Source organism: Gobio gobio (assembly GCF_949357685.1).
Source record: "Gobio gobio genome assembly, chromosome: 18".
In the NCBI taxonomy this organism is placed as follows: Eukaryota; Metazoa; Chordata; class Actinopteri; order Cypriniformes; family Gobionidae; genus Gobio; species Gobio gobio.
The window spans coordinates 32,417,763-32,437,083 of record NC_137111.1 but is presented as its reverse complement, the minus strand read 5'-3'; the positions used below and the strand labels follow the sequence as shown (position 1 = coordinate 32,437,083).

General features: G+C 39.1%; 1 protein-coding gene across 2 annotated transcripts; it reads right to left on the bottom strand.

Annotated features, from left to right (window-relative positions):
- Nucleotides 1-3,071: 3,071 nt before the first annotated feature.
- kifbp (kinesin family binding protein) lies at nucleotides 3,072-18,921 on the bottom strand. 2 transcript variants are annotated; one of them, XM_079843279.1, is made up of 10 exons: nucleotides 18,858-18,921; nucleotides 17,660-17,769; nucleotides 14,429-14,503; nucleotides 11,951-14,322; nucleotides 11,722-11,820; nucleotides 7,710-7,789; nucleotides 7,429-7,612; nucleotides 7,169-7,262; nucleotides 4,375-4,487; nucleotides 3,072-4,282 (listed from the first exon to the last, which is right to left on the bottom strand). In XM_079843279.1, the coding sequence occupies exons 4-10, from the start codon at nucleotides 12,395-12,397 to the stop codon at nucleotides 3,404-3,406; spliced, it is 1,896 nt and encodes a 631-aa protein (XP_079699405.1). In that variant the 5' UTR covers nucleotides 12,398-14,322; nucleotides 14,429-14,503; nucleotides 17,660-17,769; nucleotides 18,858-18,921; the 3' UTR covers nucleotides 3,072-3,403. The 2 variants fall into 2 exon arrangements, 1 of the variants encoding a protein (XP_079699405.1); XR_013818467.1 differs by lacking the exons at nucleotides 3,072-4,282; nucleotides 4,375-4,487; nucleotides 7,169-7,262; ... (3 more) ...; nucleotides 17,660-17,769; nucleotides 18,858-18,921 and adding an exon at nucleotides 14,783-17,533 and having other exon boundaries at nucleotides 14,040-14,322.
- Between the last annotated feature and the right edge of the window lie 400 nt (nucleotides 18,922-19,321).

Sequence of the window (19,321 nt, the reverse complement as noted above, 5' to 3'; positions counted from 1 at the left end):
TGTCTGGGATGTTGAGCAATATTGACCCACACACTATGATTATCAAGGTTAAATTCTGCAGAATCGCCCATAAATTGATAGCTTATTTCCAACTAAGACCTAACTCCTAATTCATTCGTTCAAATAACAAATGTTAAATTATACAATAGGCCTACCAATAACAAACAATGACAGCATAAAAAAAGTAAAGAGCGACTGCATGCAGACGTATACGTTTTGGATGATAGAATTCTATTGTAATGTGTTTTCATTCATGATGTGTATTACTATCCACATGGTGAGTGGGATGGATGTTATTATACATATGAACATCTGAATACAATATGTAAGATATGTGAAACAGTGAAAAGACTGTATTGTGGAGCAGCGTTGTGCACAGCCCGTGAATGTGTCAAGGCAGTTGATACAAACCTGTCATAGCTAGCAGGAAGCGGTTTTGCTCACGCAGGAAATGACAAGGGTTTCTTCTTTTATTAGCACACAATATGGCAAGACGGAGAGTTTTCCGTTGCATACATAAGCAAAAGGAAAGTGTGGGAAATTCTGTCTGACAAATAATATTCAAAGTACTGTCTGCTGGGGAGTTTGTTAGATTTCTGTTTACATGGATAATTTGGCCATACTGTAGCAGTTCGACAATAGCCTATCATTATTTTAAGAACAGATTCATATAATAATTCAGGGCTTGATGACTAATTAATGGAATACACAGATCAGGCATAACATTAGGACAAGTGAAGTGAATAACACTGATTATCTCTTCATCACGGCACTTGTTAGTGGGTGGGATGTATTAGGCAGCAAGTGGACATTTTGTCCTCAAAGTTGATGTGTTAGAAGCAGGAAAAATGGGCAAGCGTAAGGATTTTTAGCGAGTTTAACAAGGGCCAAATTGTGATGGCTAGACGACTGGGTCAGATTATCTCCAAAACTGCAGCTCTTGTGGGGTGTTCCCGGTGGTCAGTATCTATCAAAATTGGTCCAAGGAAGGAACAGTGAACAGCAAAAGGGGGACCAACACAATATAGGAAGGTGGTCATAATGTTATGCCTGATTGGTGTATACAGAATCTAATATATGGAATTTAACCTGCCATTGAATTCAGATAAAGTCCCTGGTAAAACATCAAAGACACAGTTGCAGATAAAATCGTTTTACAACAGCATTCAGACTTTAAACGGCACTGAGATGGAATGTACATTAAGTTTGGTGTCAGTCAAACTATATACTTAACACTTGGCTAAGTTCATGATCTGAAGTTTGTTTGCCTCTCAGACTGAAGATGACCGAGAGAGTGTCCCAAACACCCAGACACAAGACATTTCATACTTTAAGTATAATGAACAGATGCTGTATCTCAAGAACAAAGGAATGTGTAATTTTGGCTTGTTAGAGCATTCTCAGATTGTGCAATATTTGATCCTCGCAGAGCCTTGACTAAAATATGTGATGATGGTTACATACTATTGCCTTTGGGAAAAACCTACACTCTTCTTTATGGTTTTTCAAGGTGAAACTATTACAACATTTCAAGTATTTCTTCTTTTTGATCGTCATATAGAAAGCAGAGAGGAAGTTTCTTTGATTTAAAGGGTTAGTTCACCCAAAAATGAAAATTCTGTCATTAATTACTTACCCTCATGTCGTTCGACACCCGTAAGACCTCCATTCATCTTCGGAACAGTAATGAAGATATTTTAGTTGAAATCTGATGGCTCAGAAAGGCCTCCATTGGCACAATGCACTTTACACTCTCAAGACCCATAAAAGGTACTAAAGACGTCATTACAAAGTCCATCTCACTACAGTGGTTCTACAATAACTTAATGAAGCGACGAGAATAGTTTTTGTGCGCAAAAAACCCCCGAAATAACGACTTATATAGTGATGACTGATTTCAAAACACAGCATCATGAAGCTTCGAAGCGTTATGAATCAGTGAGTCGATTCAGCGGTTTGGATTGCCAAAGTCACGTGATTTCAGCAGTTTGACACGCAATCCGAATCCTGATTCGACTCGCTGATTCATAACGCTTCGAAGCTTCATGATGCAGTGTTTTGAAATCGGTCATCACTATATAAGTCATTTCGGGGGGTTTTTCGCACAAAAACTATTCTCGTCGCTTCATTAAGTTATTGTAGAACCACTGTAGTGAGATGGACTTTGTAACGACGTCTTTAGTACCTTTTATGGGTCTTGAGAGTGAACCGTGCATTGTGCCAATGGACGCCTTTCAGAGCCATCAGATTTCAACTAAAATATCTACATTTGTGTTCCGAAGATGAACGGAGGTCTTACAGGTGTCGAATGACATGAGGGTAAGTAAAAATGACAGAATTTTCATGTTTGGGTGAACTAACCCTTTAACTTAACTCAAACCTTTCTTTCAATTGATCACACTAACTGAAATGATTATTATAGACACAAAAACATCATATTATATTTACATTATATACTATTTATAATATGGAAAATTAATTCAATAAATTCCAGCAAGAATCAGTAGGCTTTAATTGTTGATATCAAATTGTATCTCAGAGTAAAACTTGGCACATATCCACTAACTATCCGGGTATTTATTTGGTATTTGTTATGAATATACCATATATAGAATACAAAAAAAGAGAAGCACCAGGATGGAATTACTGAAATATTTAGAGAAGGAAATGCAATAAGTTTGGGTTATACTTTGCGGGTCAACCGCTCGTTACATATTCTACAAGTTCAACAGTGTTGAAATTAACCGTCAACTGCATAATTGACTCTTCTATAGTATTATCACCAAACAAGAACACACACTTTAAAAAAAAAGTAGTTAGATGTACATCAATCTTGACTGCAAGAAATGTCTCGCTGTCCCAGTTTTGCTGCACAAACTCAATTAAATGTCACTGTACTTTCTGGTACTTTCCACTTTGCATTCAGCCGGATAATTTGGCAGCTATAAGTGCACAATGTTGGCTGCTACTACAACCAGTTTTTGTGTATGTGTAAAATTATGTAAATTGAAAATTAATACACTATGAATAAGATTTTGACTGAATAAGACAAACTAAATAATGTTTTTTTTGGCTTGTTTATTGGCATAAAATGCTTAAATATTAGTACAGTTATATCTTGTATATTGGGCTTGTTAAACATACCCATCATAATATTCGAAAAAACTTCCCACTGCAAAAAAGAAAATTGTACATTGCACTTTAAAAAATAAATTAATGTCTGTAAATCATGCGGTTACATCAGTTCACATTAACATTTGCAAAGGCCGAACGAGTTTCTTACATGGTAGTCCTGTGAAGGCTCATTAGATACATTTAGGTGTGGCATGGAACAAGGGGTAGTGTGTAGTAGTCAGTTGTTCATATTTATGTGAGGCGTTACAATAGTGTTTTCAACAGCGTTTTAGTTGGAGGTGGCCATTTTGGATTTAATTCTGTTGATCTTCAGAGGAAGCAGGGAGACCATCTCCACACTTAGCTCTAGCTCGGTTTCAACTGCCGTCTTGGCTTCCGGATTCTCCTCGCAGTATTGCACTACGAACTTGTACGACTCCAGCGAGAGGCCGAGATTCTCCAGTTGAGAAGCCGGGTTACTGGAAATCAGCTTGGACTGTAATCTGGCGACACGGAATTTCGCCACCAAAGCCGGCCTCAGAAGGTCATCCTCGAGCTTTTCAGGAAACTTGCCCTCTGGTGATCGGATGGAGTCGAGGAACATCTGATAATACTTCGTAGAAGAGGCACACAAGTGGTTAAACTTCTTTATGGTGTGCACGTCTGGTTGATCCTGCTTGTCGGCCGCGGCTAACTTCAGGTCCATCATCTCATAATAGGTTTCTGCAAGTTCAAACTGCAGCTGCCGGCAGATTAACAAATAGTACTGAGCATTCAAATCCTTGCAGATTGGCTCCAGCATGTCGACGCGACGTTTGTGCATCTTACAGCGCCGTTCCAGATCCTGTTCAAAGAAGGCCAGGACCTTGAAGAGGGCGCTATGGTCCTGCAAGATCTCAATGTGGTCCGTCACGTGACCATCTACAGCGAAATACTCTTTGGCCTGAGCTACGTAGCCTTGACCCACCAGGAAGATGCCACGTGCTTCTTCAAAGTCCAGTGGAAGTATGCTGCTTACTTTCTCTTCCAGGCTGCAAATAGAGTCGAAAGTATCGCTCGAACCAAAAAGGATGGCGCTCTTTCTTCCCTTCTCTTTTTCTTCCTCTTCATTCCGACGTGCTCTTATCAGTTCGTCCTGCCGATCTAAGTCTAGTTCGCCGATATTATCCTGTGCAGCAATGGAAATTGCTCCGATAAGTCAAAATAATAACTGTCAATTTGTGTACATCTCTTGCAATGTAAAAGGAAAAGGATGGCTACCTCAAGAAGTTTTTTCGCATCTTGCAGCAGATTAAGGCAATATTTGATCCAGCATCTGGCAATTTCGGCTCGCTTCTGCAGCAGCTCTTCACGTTTTTCAAATTCAGCCTCACCTTTGGGAAGATTAATGATAATTTATCATATACTTTAATTCAGACCCACGTGTATACATTTTAAATAAAATACAAAGTTCTGTCATGAAATTCTATGTTGCAGGCTGATAGGTCCTTAACTCAATCTGCTTGCAATCACTTAATTCTCTATAGGGCACAGCTGGTTTCTGCTGAATCAGTAGCCAATGAGCTCGCCGCTCAACCTTCAAATACTTTGTCAGCATTAGAAACCCTCCACCTTCCCCAGCTCCACCTGTATAGATCTGCTACGGGTAATTCAGGTATGCTATATTGTACAGCAGCAGCAGGTCCTGCTTGCTCACAGCAGTGTGTCATGTATGTATTGGCAGTAGCAAGTCCAGTACTTGCTCTGCAGCAGCAGTATTGTGAAATACTATTAACATTTTAAATAACATTTGAATATATTTTAAAATGTAATTCATTACTGTGATGAAAAGCTGAATTTTCAGCATCATTACTCCAGTCTTCAGTGTCACATGATCTTTCAGAAATCAGATTTCAGAGATTTGTGCTGCTTAATATTTTTGAGGAAACCGTGAAACTAATGGATAGAAAGTTCAAAAGACCAGAATTGATTAAATATAATTATTTAGTAACATTATAAATGTATTTACTGTCACTTTGACCAATTTCATCTTTACTGAAAAACTATTAATTTTAAGTACTGACCCCAAGTTTACATAATTCATTGGCTGAGTGTTTGTAAACACCACTAGTCTCATGCTTCAAATGTAGGATTTTTATACAACTTTCAAAGATGTTTAGTTGCGTTTAGTTTAGTAACTTTTGTCTCTGGCCAAAATTAAGTAGTATCTCAAGAGTTTCTGTGTAGCTGGTCAAAGACTCTCTTGCTAAATATCACTGTGTATAGGTTGGTACAACCTCAGGATCTGATGCAATGTAAACAACCGAAAAGCATGAGTGTTACAATAAGAGACATTGTGTTAAATACCATTGCTTCAGCTGTATTTCGAGAGAAACTGAGGCCACCTGTGTACTGCTTGAAATTAGGGAGTTTTGTTTTCATTAATCAACCACCAAACGGCATTCAGTAAAGCAAATGGAAATAGGGATGCACTGAAATGAAAATTCTAGGCCTAAAATAAATCTCTTTTTGACCAATTATCCATTGTATCCATATAATTGTCCAATTATAGCCCTACAAAGCTATTTATCAGAGCATGTGAGCAGAGTGTAGCGGATCAGTAAATGAGAGGGTAGTGCCATTTTACCAGCGTTGCCCATCATGTTACAGCACAGTAGGGCTATTGCAAACAGAAACAAGTATCCTCCTACATTGAAATTTCATTTCTGCACGTTATTTATGCAGACTTTGCTTTTCCGATGAACATGAGCGGTAGATGAGTGAAGCGTTTGCATTGGCTGTGAGCAACTGAGATCTGCATGTGCATAGATCCTGCTCGCTTAATAAACAAACTCCAGCTGATCCAAAACGCAGCAGCTCGAGTTCTTCCTAGAACCAAGAAGTATGACCATATTAGCCTGGTTCTGTCAACACTGCACTTGCTCCCTATTAAACATTGCATACATTTTAAAATCTTGCTTATTACTTACAAAGCACTAAATGGTTTAGCTCCCCAGTACTTGAGCGAGCTCTTAACATATTATACTCCATCTACTGCGGCCTCAAAATTCTGGCCAGTTGATAATACAGAGAATATCGAAATCAACTGCAGGTGGTCGATCCTTTTCCTATTTAGCACCTAAACTCTGGAACATTCTTCCTAGCATTGTTCGGGAAGCAGACACACTCTGTCAGTTTAAATCTAGACTAAAAACACATCTCTTTACTATGGCACACACATGAAACACTTTTTTCAATTAAACGATTGTTAGGCTGCATTAACTAGGTCAGCCGGAACCAGGAACACTTCCCATAACACCTGATGTACTCGTTACATTATAAAAATAATGGCATCTACGCTAATGTTAGTCTCTCTGTTTTATCCCTAGGTTTACTGCAGTCAGCCGGATCTGGGCCATATCCAGATCAGATGGTGGACCTGCGCCCAGACATGACCAACACATGACCCTGAAGTGTCTGCAGAGACCGTGTCAATTAGACTCTACCTGAAATTACCTCATCGTCACGGCATCCTCAACAAACCCGTCTACGGCGTGATGACTCAGATCTTTCGAATATTGCAATTTAGTAATTGTCTAATCGATGTGTCATCCTCAATAAACCAGTCTCCGGCCTGACGGCTCCGATCTTTCGAAAAGTGCAATTTAATAATTGTCTAATCGATATCTCATCCTCAATAAACCTGTCTCCGGCCTGACGGCTCCGATCTTTCGAAAACTGCAAATTAATAATTGTCTAATCGATATATCATTCTCAATAAACCCGTTTCTGGCGTGTTGCCTCCGATCTTTTGAATATTCCGATCTAATATGACCTCTAACCTGTAAAGTTGCCAGAATAATAATCATACGCTGTTTGTTAATTGGCCAGAGGAGAACTGGCACCCTGACTGAGCCTGGTTTCTCCCAAGGTTTATTTTTCTCCATTATGCCACCTGATTTAGTTTTGGTTCCTTGCCACTGTCGCCTTTGGCTTGGCTTGCTCAGTTGGGGACACTACATTTTCAACTAAATATCCAAATAAATCTGATCAGTAAACTAAATTAACCACCCACTTTCTTTGGCAGCTGCCTCTGAGGGGATTTCTCCAGCAAGGGTGGCAATGACACTAGCCGCAGCCAAACAGTGACGAGCCTCCATGTACCGTGTCTGTGATAAAGTGACAACAGAGACATAGTGAACAGTGAATTCATTGGGCCTTGACTACAGAAAAGATAATACATCAAAAAATAAACACACAAAATAACTTGGTTGAAACTTCATGGACCACACACACTGTGTCTTGTACTTGTTAATTACTGCAATAGCTACTTACCTTGGTGATGTAGTACTGTGACAGTGTGGCTGCATTAATGGCCCACTCGAGTGGGACAAACTGCTTGTACTCCAGCTGCCTCTGTAGTGTACTGTGACAGTACTGTCCAGCTCTCTCATACTGCTGCAGATTCTTGTACACTTGAGCCAAGTAATACAGTGTGTGTGTATAAGCCATTTCAAACCTGTTGGCACATAAGGTGATAAAGTGGAGTTAAAACATTATTGTGGTTCCAGAAATTTTATAAAGCAGTTTGCAGGGTGGGGGGGGATTGGTATTACCTTCTTATCTTCTCTTGTTGAGATAATTCTTCTCCCTCTGGCACAAAAAAGTCTTGAAGATCCAGTGGTGGTTGACCATCCTAATATGCATAACGGGAACAAATGTCAGCCCAAAACATCATCGTATTTTATTAGTAGTTTGTGGAGACTGCAGAGAGACAGGTATAACTATATAGTAAACAATTTTCCCATATGAATGGTCAGTTATGCAGTGTTGTCATAGACAACGGTCATTATTCATAAATATTTGACTGTTGAATGCAGTAATTGAACAGTCAGAAGGAAGTATTCCAGAGAGCCATGAAAAAAACTGTTTTTATAAAATACAATGCACAATTAGGCAAAAAGAGATCAAGTGGCTACTAGAACAAAGTTTGGTTACGGTTACACCACTGCTATTTATGAGTGAAACAGACAGTACAAATAATACATAATAACTGATGTTTATGGAAACCTCTGAAATATTAAATATCTTAATATGAATACAAAATATGAAATATTAAAGTCACCATGAAATTAGTAACTGACATTTTTATGGAATACGGCAGTAGTTATTATAAATGATTTTTTTTGTAATTCATGTGCTCTCATAACCTTTAACAAAAATAACTTCCCCGCCCACTTGCAACAACATCTCTGATGACGTGTTTTTTTCGTTGTAAGAGCAGAACAAGCTGTCACTCACATGAGATAATCCAATCAATTCCTAATTGACAAAATCAAGTCCCGTCCTACATTTTTTCTTGTTAGAGAAGCAATTTCCCTCGGACATATGGATATAAATATAAAGGAGAAAAAAAATATTGCAACTTCCGTGTCATGCAGACTTTAATGTTAAAGCTGCAGTCTGTAAGTTTTGCCTGTTTGAAACCTGAAATTGCAGCTATTTGCGGAATTATCATCTTTATGTGGTTTGTGCATTTGCACGGCTCCTTAACGCAAATTAATCTAAAGTTTTCAGGAGTATGTGTGGCTGTCATTCATTCCCCGCACCACAGAGGATACTGTACTTCGGAATCAAAGATTCCATGTCTTGGAAGTATGATCAAAATAAGAATTTTCACTAGAAAATGTCATCTGAACAAGTAACATGTCTGCCACTTTTGTTCTGACCAACTGAGAAAAAAAGGCATTACAATAAATCGCACTACCAGCAGTGATTGAATCTAACGATCGCTAGCTCACATCACATCAACCCGTGCAAATAATTATTATAGTTTGTTCTCAAATTATTGTTAATGTTAACAGCATAAGCATTTCGTGACTATGTATTTAGTGTGTTTTAGCTTTACCTGTAGATTTCAATTTCTGTACAGTCTAATCTTTTGCTTTTGACTACGGGTGAATCTCCAGTTGTCACTGATGGTTGTCGTTTGCAAAAATGAATGGCGCCATGCTCGAATTTCCTGCGGAAAGCTACCTGTACCACTCAAATTAGAACACATTATTACAAGATTGCCTTTGTAAATCGGGCTAAAGTAAGGAGATAGTTTTGAACACTGGCTGGTTATGTACTTGCTCAAAAATTGATTTTGGATCATTTTTACCAAAAAAGTGAAGGACTGCAGCTTTAATAAAAGTTTTAATCAGTAGGAGCTAGGGCTGTAACGATTTGACCAAAAATAAAAACCTTGATTAATTGAACATTTTACCTAGTTTACGATTAATGAACGATTATTTTGCTTTTTTTTCCCCTTCTCATTTTTTGCCCTCGTAAGGTTTTTGAGTAAGTTCCTGATAAGGTTTGTACTGTAAATATGTTCTACTATTAAAGGTGGAATTTTTTCGAATGAAAAAGTGCATTTCTTTGTGATTTTAAAACACTTGAAGGAAACGGTTCACTTTATTGTCTATGGGGCAGATTTCTGCTTGTTGTACATCAGATAGAGATAAATTGACACAGTAGTCCTACATTACATTTATTTGAATGCATTAATGAGAGAGTGATTGAGTGTGTGAATTACTCATTTTACCGTCTCTATTCATTTTGAAGCTGTGGTTTGTACTTACTTCAAAGGTATTAAAATATTTGCTATAACGGTTGAGTTTCTAAGCTACTTCAGTGACTTTACTTTAGTCACAGGACAGCGTTTGAACTGCGTTTCTGCGCTGCTCTCTGCGCACGATCTTCACGTGATGTGTGAGCTTCTGTCTGAGTGTTCGTTTGTCACAATATATCAGGCATTAGTTCAACATACTATACATCTGATGGTCTAAACTCACTTTAATGTTCAAACTGGCATAAAACATACAAATGACAAAGCTTTGTGAGGACGCAGGTGAAAGAGGTCTGCCTTCAGGGCGCGGGCGTTGTCAGAGACGCGACACGACTCGGCTCTCTGTGTCACAGAAAGAAGCTGAGCACTGAACGGATACGTATTGTTGTTTTTGAATAGTGCACAATCGCTTTAAATGTTGAAACTGGCAAGCCTTTAAATGCATTTACTTGACAAACTTTATGAGCACGAAAGTGAAAGCGATCTGGCTTCGCGGCTTGTGCGCGCCGTCTCTGTGTGTGTGTGTGTGTGTGTCGGTGGCAGCGCGTATAGGCTATAAGAACGGCGATTAACTGACCTGTATACTATAAACTGTTTAAAACATGCAGTTACTATAGTGAATCTGAGCATCTATAAACACAGAAAACCGCTCCTGCATCTCTCTGTGTGCCTGCAAACTGCACTTGATGTGACTGACGGGGCGGAGTCACGTGAAAACCGAAATAACCGAAATGGGAAAAATACGTCGGTTAGAGGTTCTGAATGTCGGTTTCGGTTATTTTTCGATTAATCGTACAGCCCTAGTAGGAGGGTCCCAATTTGCAGAATTCTGCTCTATTCTGTCCTTCTTGGAATAAATAAATAAATAGTGTGAGTAGAGTCTTCACACTGACAATTTGCTTGTTAAACACACACACAGTGCACTGTAAAACTACCAAAAAAACACAATCCTAACCTTTATCTCCATACCAAAAATCCCAGATGGCCAGAAAGTGATTAATCTCTTATGAATGTGAAAATATTGGTGTCCAGGATGCCTCCACACTATCTGTACTTGCAAAAATATCAAAAAATGATTTAATACCTTTAATAGATTTACACCTTCAAAAAAGATCATGGGACTGAAAAGTTGTGCTTAATAAAGAATTTTCTGATATTTTTGCAAGTAAAAAGCACTTTGTTAAGATTTTTTTGCAAGTAGCTACAGATAGTGTGCAGGATTTCAATTTATTTTTATTAATCTTTTTGACGAATGTTTTCCACTTTAGTAATTCAGTATTTCCAAAGCTCTCTCTATTTTGTTGTTGATCATTAAACCATTATACGGCTTCAGAAGCATGTCTGAAATTAGCTTTGTGAGGTACCTTTTTGTGCACAAATGCTGCCTGCAAAATCATTGACTGAAAATTAACAAGTCAGCTGCCTAAGCTTTCAGATGTAGCGAAGGTCTTAAGGATTACTAGAAAGCTACAAACATGTGAGTTTGATCAAGGTTGCAGCTAAACACAGCAGGAAAGTGGATCTCAAGGGCCAGAGTTGCCCAGCCCTGGCATAGTGTCTAGTGCGTCATTTGGGACACAACTCAGGTGAATCTGAATTATGCATTATTCCATGCCATTTTGTAGTATAGTGGGAGTACTGTCCTCATACTGAAATTTCCAAAAAGTACACTTCAAATACCTGAAATATGCATTATTTAACAGAAAAAAGGAAGTGTGGAATGTTGTTGCAGCCGGGCTATCAGACTCTGATGTTAGATGACAAAAATAATCTTATAAAATTCATACACTGACTACACGGTTGAGTACACACTACAGTACACAATATGTAATTTGGGACATATTTTGTGTTATAAACGTTAATAGATATATAAATGTATGTAGCAAACTACCAGACTATGCTAAAAGGACACGTCACAGTGACGTCGCATTTGATGCCCAGTTGGTTGAGCGGCTTGGGCCAAGAAATCGTACACACACACACACACACACACACACACACACACACACACACACCTCTCTCATGTAGAGCAAATACATTGATTCAGCAATCTCCAGAAATCCTTGTGCTTTTTCAATCTCATCTCTTCCTGCCCACAAAATGCCGAGCTGATTCTGTCAACAAAACACAATACATATCAACATACGCCATGGCGCAGAAGTCCGAAAGTAAGCTACGCTGCACATTTATTTAACCATATGAAACTTTTAGAAGGAAATGCTCGGATATGCAGTGTATATTTACCCGGGCCTGTATAAATAGCGAGACGTTCTCCCGTGTTGTTGTGCACTTGTCAATGAGTTTCATGCAGCTCATCAGATGCTGCTCTCCAGCGGAGAGCTCCTCGGTCTCTATGTGGTTTACGCCGAGATAGTACTGCACCACCGCGAGCCTCGCCGCTTGCAGACCGGCTGGAGAGTCTCCAGCACACGCTTTCCCAAAACCATTCTCCGGTTCTCCATCCACCATCTGCCCGGACTCACTATCCACTTCATTGTCAGCCTCGCCCTCCTCCTCGTTTTGAATTTTTTTCAAAGAACAGTGGATTTCCTTCAACAGATCTCTAGCTTTGTATTTCGATCGGAAAGGGTTATTCTCAGGGTCTTTTTTCGACTCTATTTCGGAGAGTTCCTGGGCCAGGCGAAATTTCTCGCACACAGCACTCCACTCAGCGCTTTGGTTGGCAGCCATGTTTTCACCGAGCGGTGACAAGTGTTCACCAGCAGAGGTCAGTGATGAAGCCTATACAACGCACTGGTTCTAGATTAAAGTCACCATGAAATCATATGGTGGGTTCAAGTCCTCCTGGGATGTTCGTATTAGAAGTCGTGTTTACGACATCATGTGTGTTCAAGTCTCTTTGGTCGGAGCAAGATGTACCTTCAAGTAGGCCTACAGCAAGGTTTGTTAACTCTGCTTATAGAAAATGAAGAACAAAGACTGTGCATCAGGTGAGTTTGAATCTTTTACGTTATCTATGATGCCAGCACTGTAAATTGTATCGTCATATATTAGGCTAATTGTTATATCAAAGTGCTATCTTACTTTGTTGTAAATGACAAAGCCTGACAGTGTAACTGCTAAATCCCGTTATATTTTACTTACAGATGTTGCATCCATTGATTTCGCCATGTTTCTCACTGACACGCCCCCAACTCGTACAGATAATAAAAATAAAAATAAAATAAACAAAAATCCTGAACTTCCCACTGGTATTTACAACTTTGTGGTGGCGTTCATGTGCCGATCTTTAAGACATGACTTGAACGCACCAATATGCTGTGTTCAAAATCGTCTCCTTTACCACTCAGAATCAGAAACAGCTTTATTGCCAAGTGTGCTTGCACACACAAGGAATTTTTCTTGGTGCTGAAGCTTACAGTGCAAGAACATAGTAATACAAAGTCTAAGAATAAAAATATGAAAATAGCATTAAAAAAAATGCCCTACATTACTCCACTAACATAGTCCACTTGAACACTCCCATGGGAACTAGCATGTATAAGCTGTAATTAAACAATTTAATTATCAATTAAAAAGGAATTTATTCCTGTATGATATTAAAGGGTCACTTCAGTGGTTTAGCATTAGGCTTTGTATCAGTAGAAACCCGGTAGCATATTCAAATGATGGTACTTTCCCCCCTCATATCCCCCTGAGACGAGAGAATTATGCATTTTATTTCTGGACATTTTTTTTGGCCAGAGGCAAAAACTACAGCCACTAGATGGAGCTGTTCCGCATGTTATCAACCCGCCCATAGGGGAGAGATCTCACGCACAGAATGTAAGACACAGGCGGCCACACGGACAATAATGGAGCGCGGTGCAGAGTAAAGTGAGTGTTTCAACTTTTCAATGAATTCCTGTGATAGTTTAGCTTCCATATGCAATCTGAAAACGTGCCAGACTGGCGCTTACCTCAGCTCTCCTCAGCTCTGCTCAGCTTGAACAGGGCCGTGCAGAGACCGTTGGAGGGGCAGGTGCTCAAAGTATAAAAGGGGCACATGGAACAAGGCTTTTAATCGGGCTGTGCTCAAAATATCAATACAGCAATATATTGTGACGCATTCCTTTCTGATACGCGTTCCGATACGGATGTTTCTGTATTGATATGGTAGCAAATGCTTTGATGCAGTTTTGAAAAAGAAAGAGAATAAAAAAGACCATTTAAAGGTTAAAAGTAAAAAAAAAAAAATTATTGGCACCTATTAATAACTCTGGGATTAGAAACTGTTATACTTATGATTCAGTTATACAGAATAGTAAAGAACAGCTGTTATAGTAAACTGTGTAGGACATGGTCATTATTCAAAATCAACGTGGCCCGTTTCGTACAGTACAGAATAGTTTTATTTAATGCCATGTCAGTATCTGTGGCTATTTTCATGGCAAAAACTGAATTACAAATATACAAGAGTTACATTTATCCAATAAAAATAAAAACCAAGCAAACAAACAAAAAAATCACAGCAATCTTATACAAGATTTTTAACATTAACGTCTAAAAAATTTCTGGTAAAATCTTAAAATCTTAAATTCCTAAATAAATCCTTTAGTGGGTTTGCTGCCTTTGCTGTTGTTGTTGCTGCTGATGCTGCTGGAGTATATCTGAGACTATAGAAATTAAAACAAGCATATGAGATATATTAGCTGATTAAACAATTGTTATGTGACCATGACAAGATGTAAAGATTGCTGAAAGTGTTTGTAACTCGCTCACTGTGCTGCAACTGCTGCCAAGGCTGACTGCTACAAGAAGAGGGAGATGTTCATATAGGCTGCTGCACACCAAGAGCTGTGGAGAGAAAATAAGATATCAGATTCAGAAAAGCATCTGAGAAAGAAACAATAGGGGGAACGGATGAGGGCCATGGCAGGGGTAAGAGTGAAACAGAAAAATCTATATAGACAGTGATCATGATTTCATATATTGCATTGTGACTCTGAGATGTAGTTGGATTTTGATTATGTCTAATCAAAAATATAAATAAAGAAACTAAAATGTGTGTGTTCATTCTGTCGGCACCTACTAAAAATCACTAGTATACTAGAGTACTAGTAGCAATAATCTTACCAATAAGTGGAGGATGAGTTGTAGGCATTTATAACAGCAATTTCCTGTTGGCCATGTCCCTAAAAATGTCAATGACATCATTGTGATTTATTGGAATGTCCTTCTCAATTGCCAAAAGCAGAAGGTCGGACAATCTATCCTCTTTGCAAAGGCTGCGAAGTTTGGTTTTCACCAGCTTCAGTTTTGAGAAGGAACGTTCCACAGTTGCTGTCGATACCGGAAGTGTGCCATATGTCTTCAGCAGCTCAGTCATGTTCGGGAAAACTAGATGTGCATTGTTTTCCTTGACCACTGAAAGAATAGATGACACATTGACTGGTGGTGGGCATGAGTATGAAGTATGGAAGACCTTCAGTTCTGTCTGCAATTTGTCTTCCTCTTCAATGTTATAGAACTGGCACAGTTTCTTTACAGCTTGGAGTGCTGCAGTTGGAATGCTTGCGGTTTTCCAGTTTTCTGGGACTGCTAGGCAATGGAAGGCATGCAAGATTTCCCATATGAAATTATCTCCTCCTTTAAAGCGTCTCTGAAGCTCTTGTATCATTGTGTCCACAAAAACGTAATACACTTTAACACGGTAGTACTCCTGCAAAGTTGGGAAAGCATGGTCAGTCGTAGCTGATGTGGCAGAAAACTTGAACTTCTCTGGCACTTTCCTCCTCCTTGCTTGTCCAGGGACCTCAGATGGAGGATCCAGGCCCACTGATGCAGCCTTCTCTGTAGCCTGTTTATAAATGTTCTCAAACTCTTCTTCTGTTCTGCTGTAGGCCAGCCTCTTTAAAACTCCATCAACAATGCTGTATGCTGCAGCCAGGTCCATGTCTTTCTGCTGCAATGCATCAGATGCAACTGCAGTCACCTGGAAGATTGGACAGGTGATCTCCAGACACAAGAAGAACTCAAAATTAATGCTTTTTAGAAGGATCATTGCATCACCAGCTGAAGAATCTGGGGGATCTTGCTGTGTCATTTCCTCAAGGAACTGCATGACAGATGGGAGGACCTTCACCAGAGTTTTAAGTGCACTCTCTCTACAGGCCCACCGAGTATCTGACAGTTTCTTCAGCTCAAGAGGACGCTGATCGGGGTGCTCCCTCTTCTGCATTTCAATAAATGCAGAGTGTCGTTTTGATGAGTTGGCCATAAAAGTGTAAAGCTTTTCAACTAGATTGAAAAAGTTGACAAAACAGATATTTGACTTTGCGCTTTCTACCAATACCAGATTAAGGCAGTGTGCCTGACAGTGCACATACAAGGCCTTTGGATTTTGCCTTAGGATTCTGGACTGCAGTCCCTTATAGTGTCCACTCATGTTTGCAGCCCCATCATAACCTTGACCCCGGATGTTTTCTATTTTCAGGTGATTTTCTTCCAATAGAGCCATGACAAGATTTTCAAGAGCATCTCCGCTTGTTGACTGCACATTGCACACCTGAATGAATCGCTCCTTTATTTTCATGTTGTGTACATATCTCACAACAAAGGAAACCTGTTCAGTGTGGGACACATCTGTCGTTTCATCCAGAAGTATGGAAAAGATTTCGCTCTCTTGAATTTCTTCTCTGATGACACGTTTTACCGATATAGCCAAAGCTTTGATCAAGTCATTCTGGGTTCTGTTCGAGAGGAGCGAGACAAGAGGTCTTTTTTGGGTTGCCTGCTTCTCTTTTACTCCATCAAGGTGTAATTTAATTACACTGTCATATTTGCTGAACAACTCCACTAACTCTAAGAAATTCCCTTGATTTTGGCTTGATGAAGTCTCATCATCTCCCCTGAAAGACATGCCCTGTCTAGCCAGGAAAAGAACAATGGCAATCAAACGAGACAACACTTCTCTGTTGCTCTCCCTCTCTTTGTCTTTTGCAGCTTGTGACTCAAGGTCACCCACTTCAAAAGCTGCCTCCAGTAATTTTTTCTTGAAGGAGTTCCACCTCACCATACCACACATGTGAGCCTCTGAGGCACTGTGCTCTCTAATTTTTTCCAAAGCCTTCCTCCAGCGATTGAACCCTACAGTTTTCCAGTTAGTGTGACTCTTGTATCTTTCATCATTTAAAAAAAGACGGCAGCTGAAACAAAACATGGCATCAGTGCTAGGAGAATATTCTAGCCATGGGTTATTCTCATACCACTTCTTCTGAAATGACCGTCCCTCTACATTCTTTGGAAATGACAGTGTTGGTTGGCAGGGTCCAATATTGTCACACATTTGGATAAAGGCCTCATCATACTTTAAGTTGAATTGTAGGACGTGGGCAGGGTCAGTTGGGTGTTGTAGTCCATGTAGGTTTGAGAATATAGAGGGGTCTCTGGCTTCAGCCTCGGTCTCCTTGTTTGCTGTTCCCTGCACTGTTTCTGTCGCTTGTGTCTCTACATTTCCCTCGTTCTCTTCAGCCTCTGTCTCCTGGTTTGCTGTTCCCTGCACTGTTTCTGTCGCTTGTGTCTCTACATTTCCCTCGTTCTCTTCAGCCTCTGTCTCCTGGTTTGCTGTTCCCTGCACTGTTTCTGTCGCTTGTGTCTCTACATTTCCCTCGTTCTCTTCAGCCTCTGTCTCCTTGTTTGCTGTTCCCTGCACTGTTTCTGTCGCTTGTGTCTCTACATTTCCCTCTTTCTCTCCAGTCTCTAACTCCATCTCATCATCTGATCTATTACTTTCCACTCTCTGCCCATCTAGGAACAAGGCATAATTTCAGCATTAATATATTCTCAACCATCACTACTACCCTTGCACCTAATCAATAATACCTTCAGTATTGATACAAAACATTAAAGAACTGATACACTGCAATAAAGTAATTATTATTTCTGATGTACTTGATGTCTAAAATACCTTTGCAGTGTAAACAAATGGTAGGCTACATGCGTTATGCTTACCTGTTGTGCTGTTCGTAAACCAGCTAGATAGGGATCCACTGCCTTTTGCTGCCTCAAGGAGCTCCTTTTTTTTTTGTTTTATTCTCCTCTCTTTGCGAGGCATCTTTGCACTGCAGAACACACAAACAAAGGGACATTGCACACCTTTTCCTGAAATCTACTAGGGCCATATCTCATTTACTCTGCACTTTGATGTTAGGTCAGGTTCATTTTATATTGACATTGATATTTTTAAATGTATTATTTCCAGAGATATATTATTGAGTTTACAGGCTATAGTGATTTTGCTGTTGTAAACACTACTGTTACAGAAAAACATAGGTTTGTCATATTAAAATTAGTGCTGGGAATCGATTTAAACAAATTCTATAATTAATCAAATTTTTTCTGTAATTAATCACTATTAAAAAACATGGACGCTTTTAATATTTTGATATTGTAATAATTTCAGTTACTCTCCAAATTAATGTAGAAACAATTTAAAGACAGCATATTGTAAATATGTGTTGTATTGGCATCTTTTTATGAATGAATGTCTCTATGAAACATTATGACATTGCATTACAGTATAAATGAAAGCTACCAATTTCAACATTTATTAGGCTTTAAAAAAAACACTTAATTTAAGTGAACTTAAAACAATCTTTATATAATCCCATTATAATAAATGTTATATTTGCCTGTGGCCTTCCCTGTTAGACATATACAGAAAACGTAAACGTTAACATAACACCTTTCTGAACTGCACAAATAATAAACTAAATACAGATGAATTATCATTAAAGCTACACTTTTCTCTGTGATGAACATTATTGACATGAACATAATTGAATCCTGTTCTGAATTTATATATATTTTTTAATGATAATAAAAACAGATATAGGCTAATTCAGAGGACGAAAAATCAGTATATTACCAGTGTTGGAATACGTTTTTAAAATAAATACTGGAATAAAACTAATAGTTTAAAGTATAAACAGTTTTTAGTAAAATAACATAAAAAGACAAAACTGTGTAACTCTACGCCCGTGAAACTTTTCTCCCTCACAGCAAACTAATGTTAACGTTACTTCTACAGGCTACACATACAGGAAACAGCAATATAAACAACAGCTCCATGCTCTCTCCACGTCGTTCTTGTGAAATAATACAAAATAATAAGTAAACAAACACTTCGTTCGCTGAGAACAACACTTACCAGCAGCCGCGGTATTGAAGAATCCTCTCCTGTCAGTCCACTAGGCACTGGCGCGCGCGTGAGCGGCGCGTGAGAGATGAGGTCGTCGGGTGAAAGGTCATCATCATGTGATTCATTTTATTCACGGATAAATTATTATTCATTAATTTTACTAATAGTTAGATTGGGCAGGCCTTCACAAAAGGGCCTTTAATTACATATATATATATATATATATATATTAAAAAAAAATTTTTTTGCCTTGACAAAAAGGGCACTTTGGGCATCAAGGGGCAAAGAGGCAGGTGCTCAAGCACCCTCCGCCCCCCCCTCTGCACGTGCCTGAGCTTGAATGAAATCTGACACTGCTGTGTCTGTGCCGTGACTTTCGTTTGGCTCACTCACACTTTATTGAAAATACACGTTCAATTTTTAATTGTAGTGTTTATTCTCTAACTGAACGAAATGATTGTATTACTATGAAG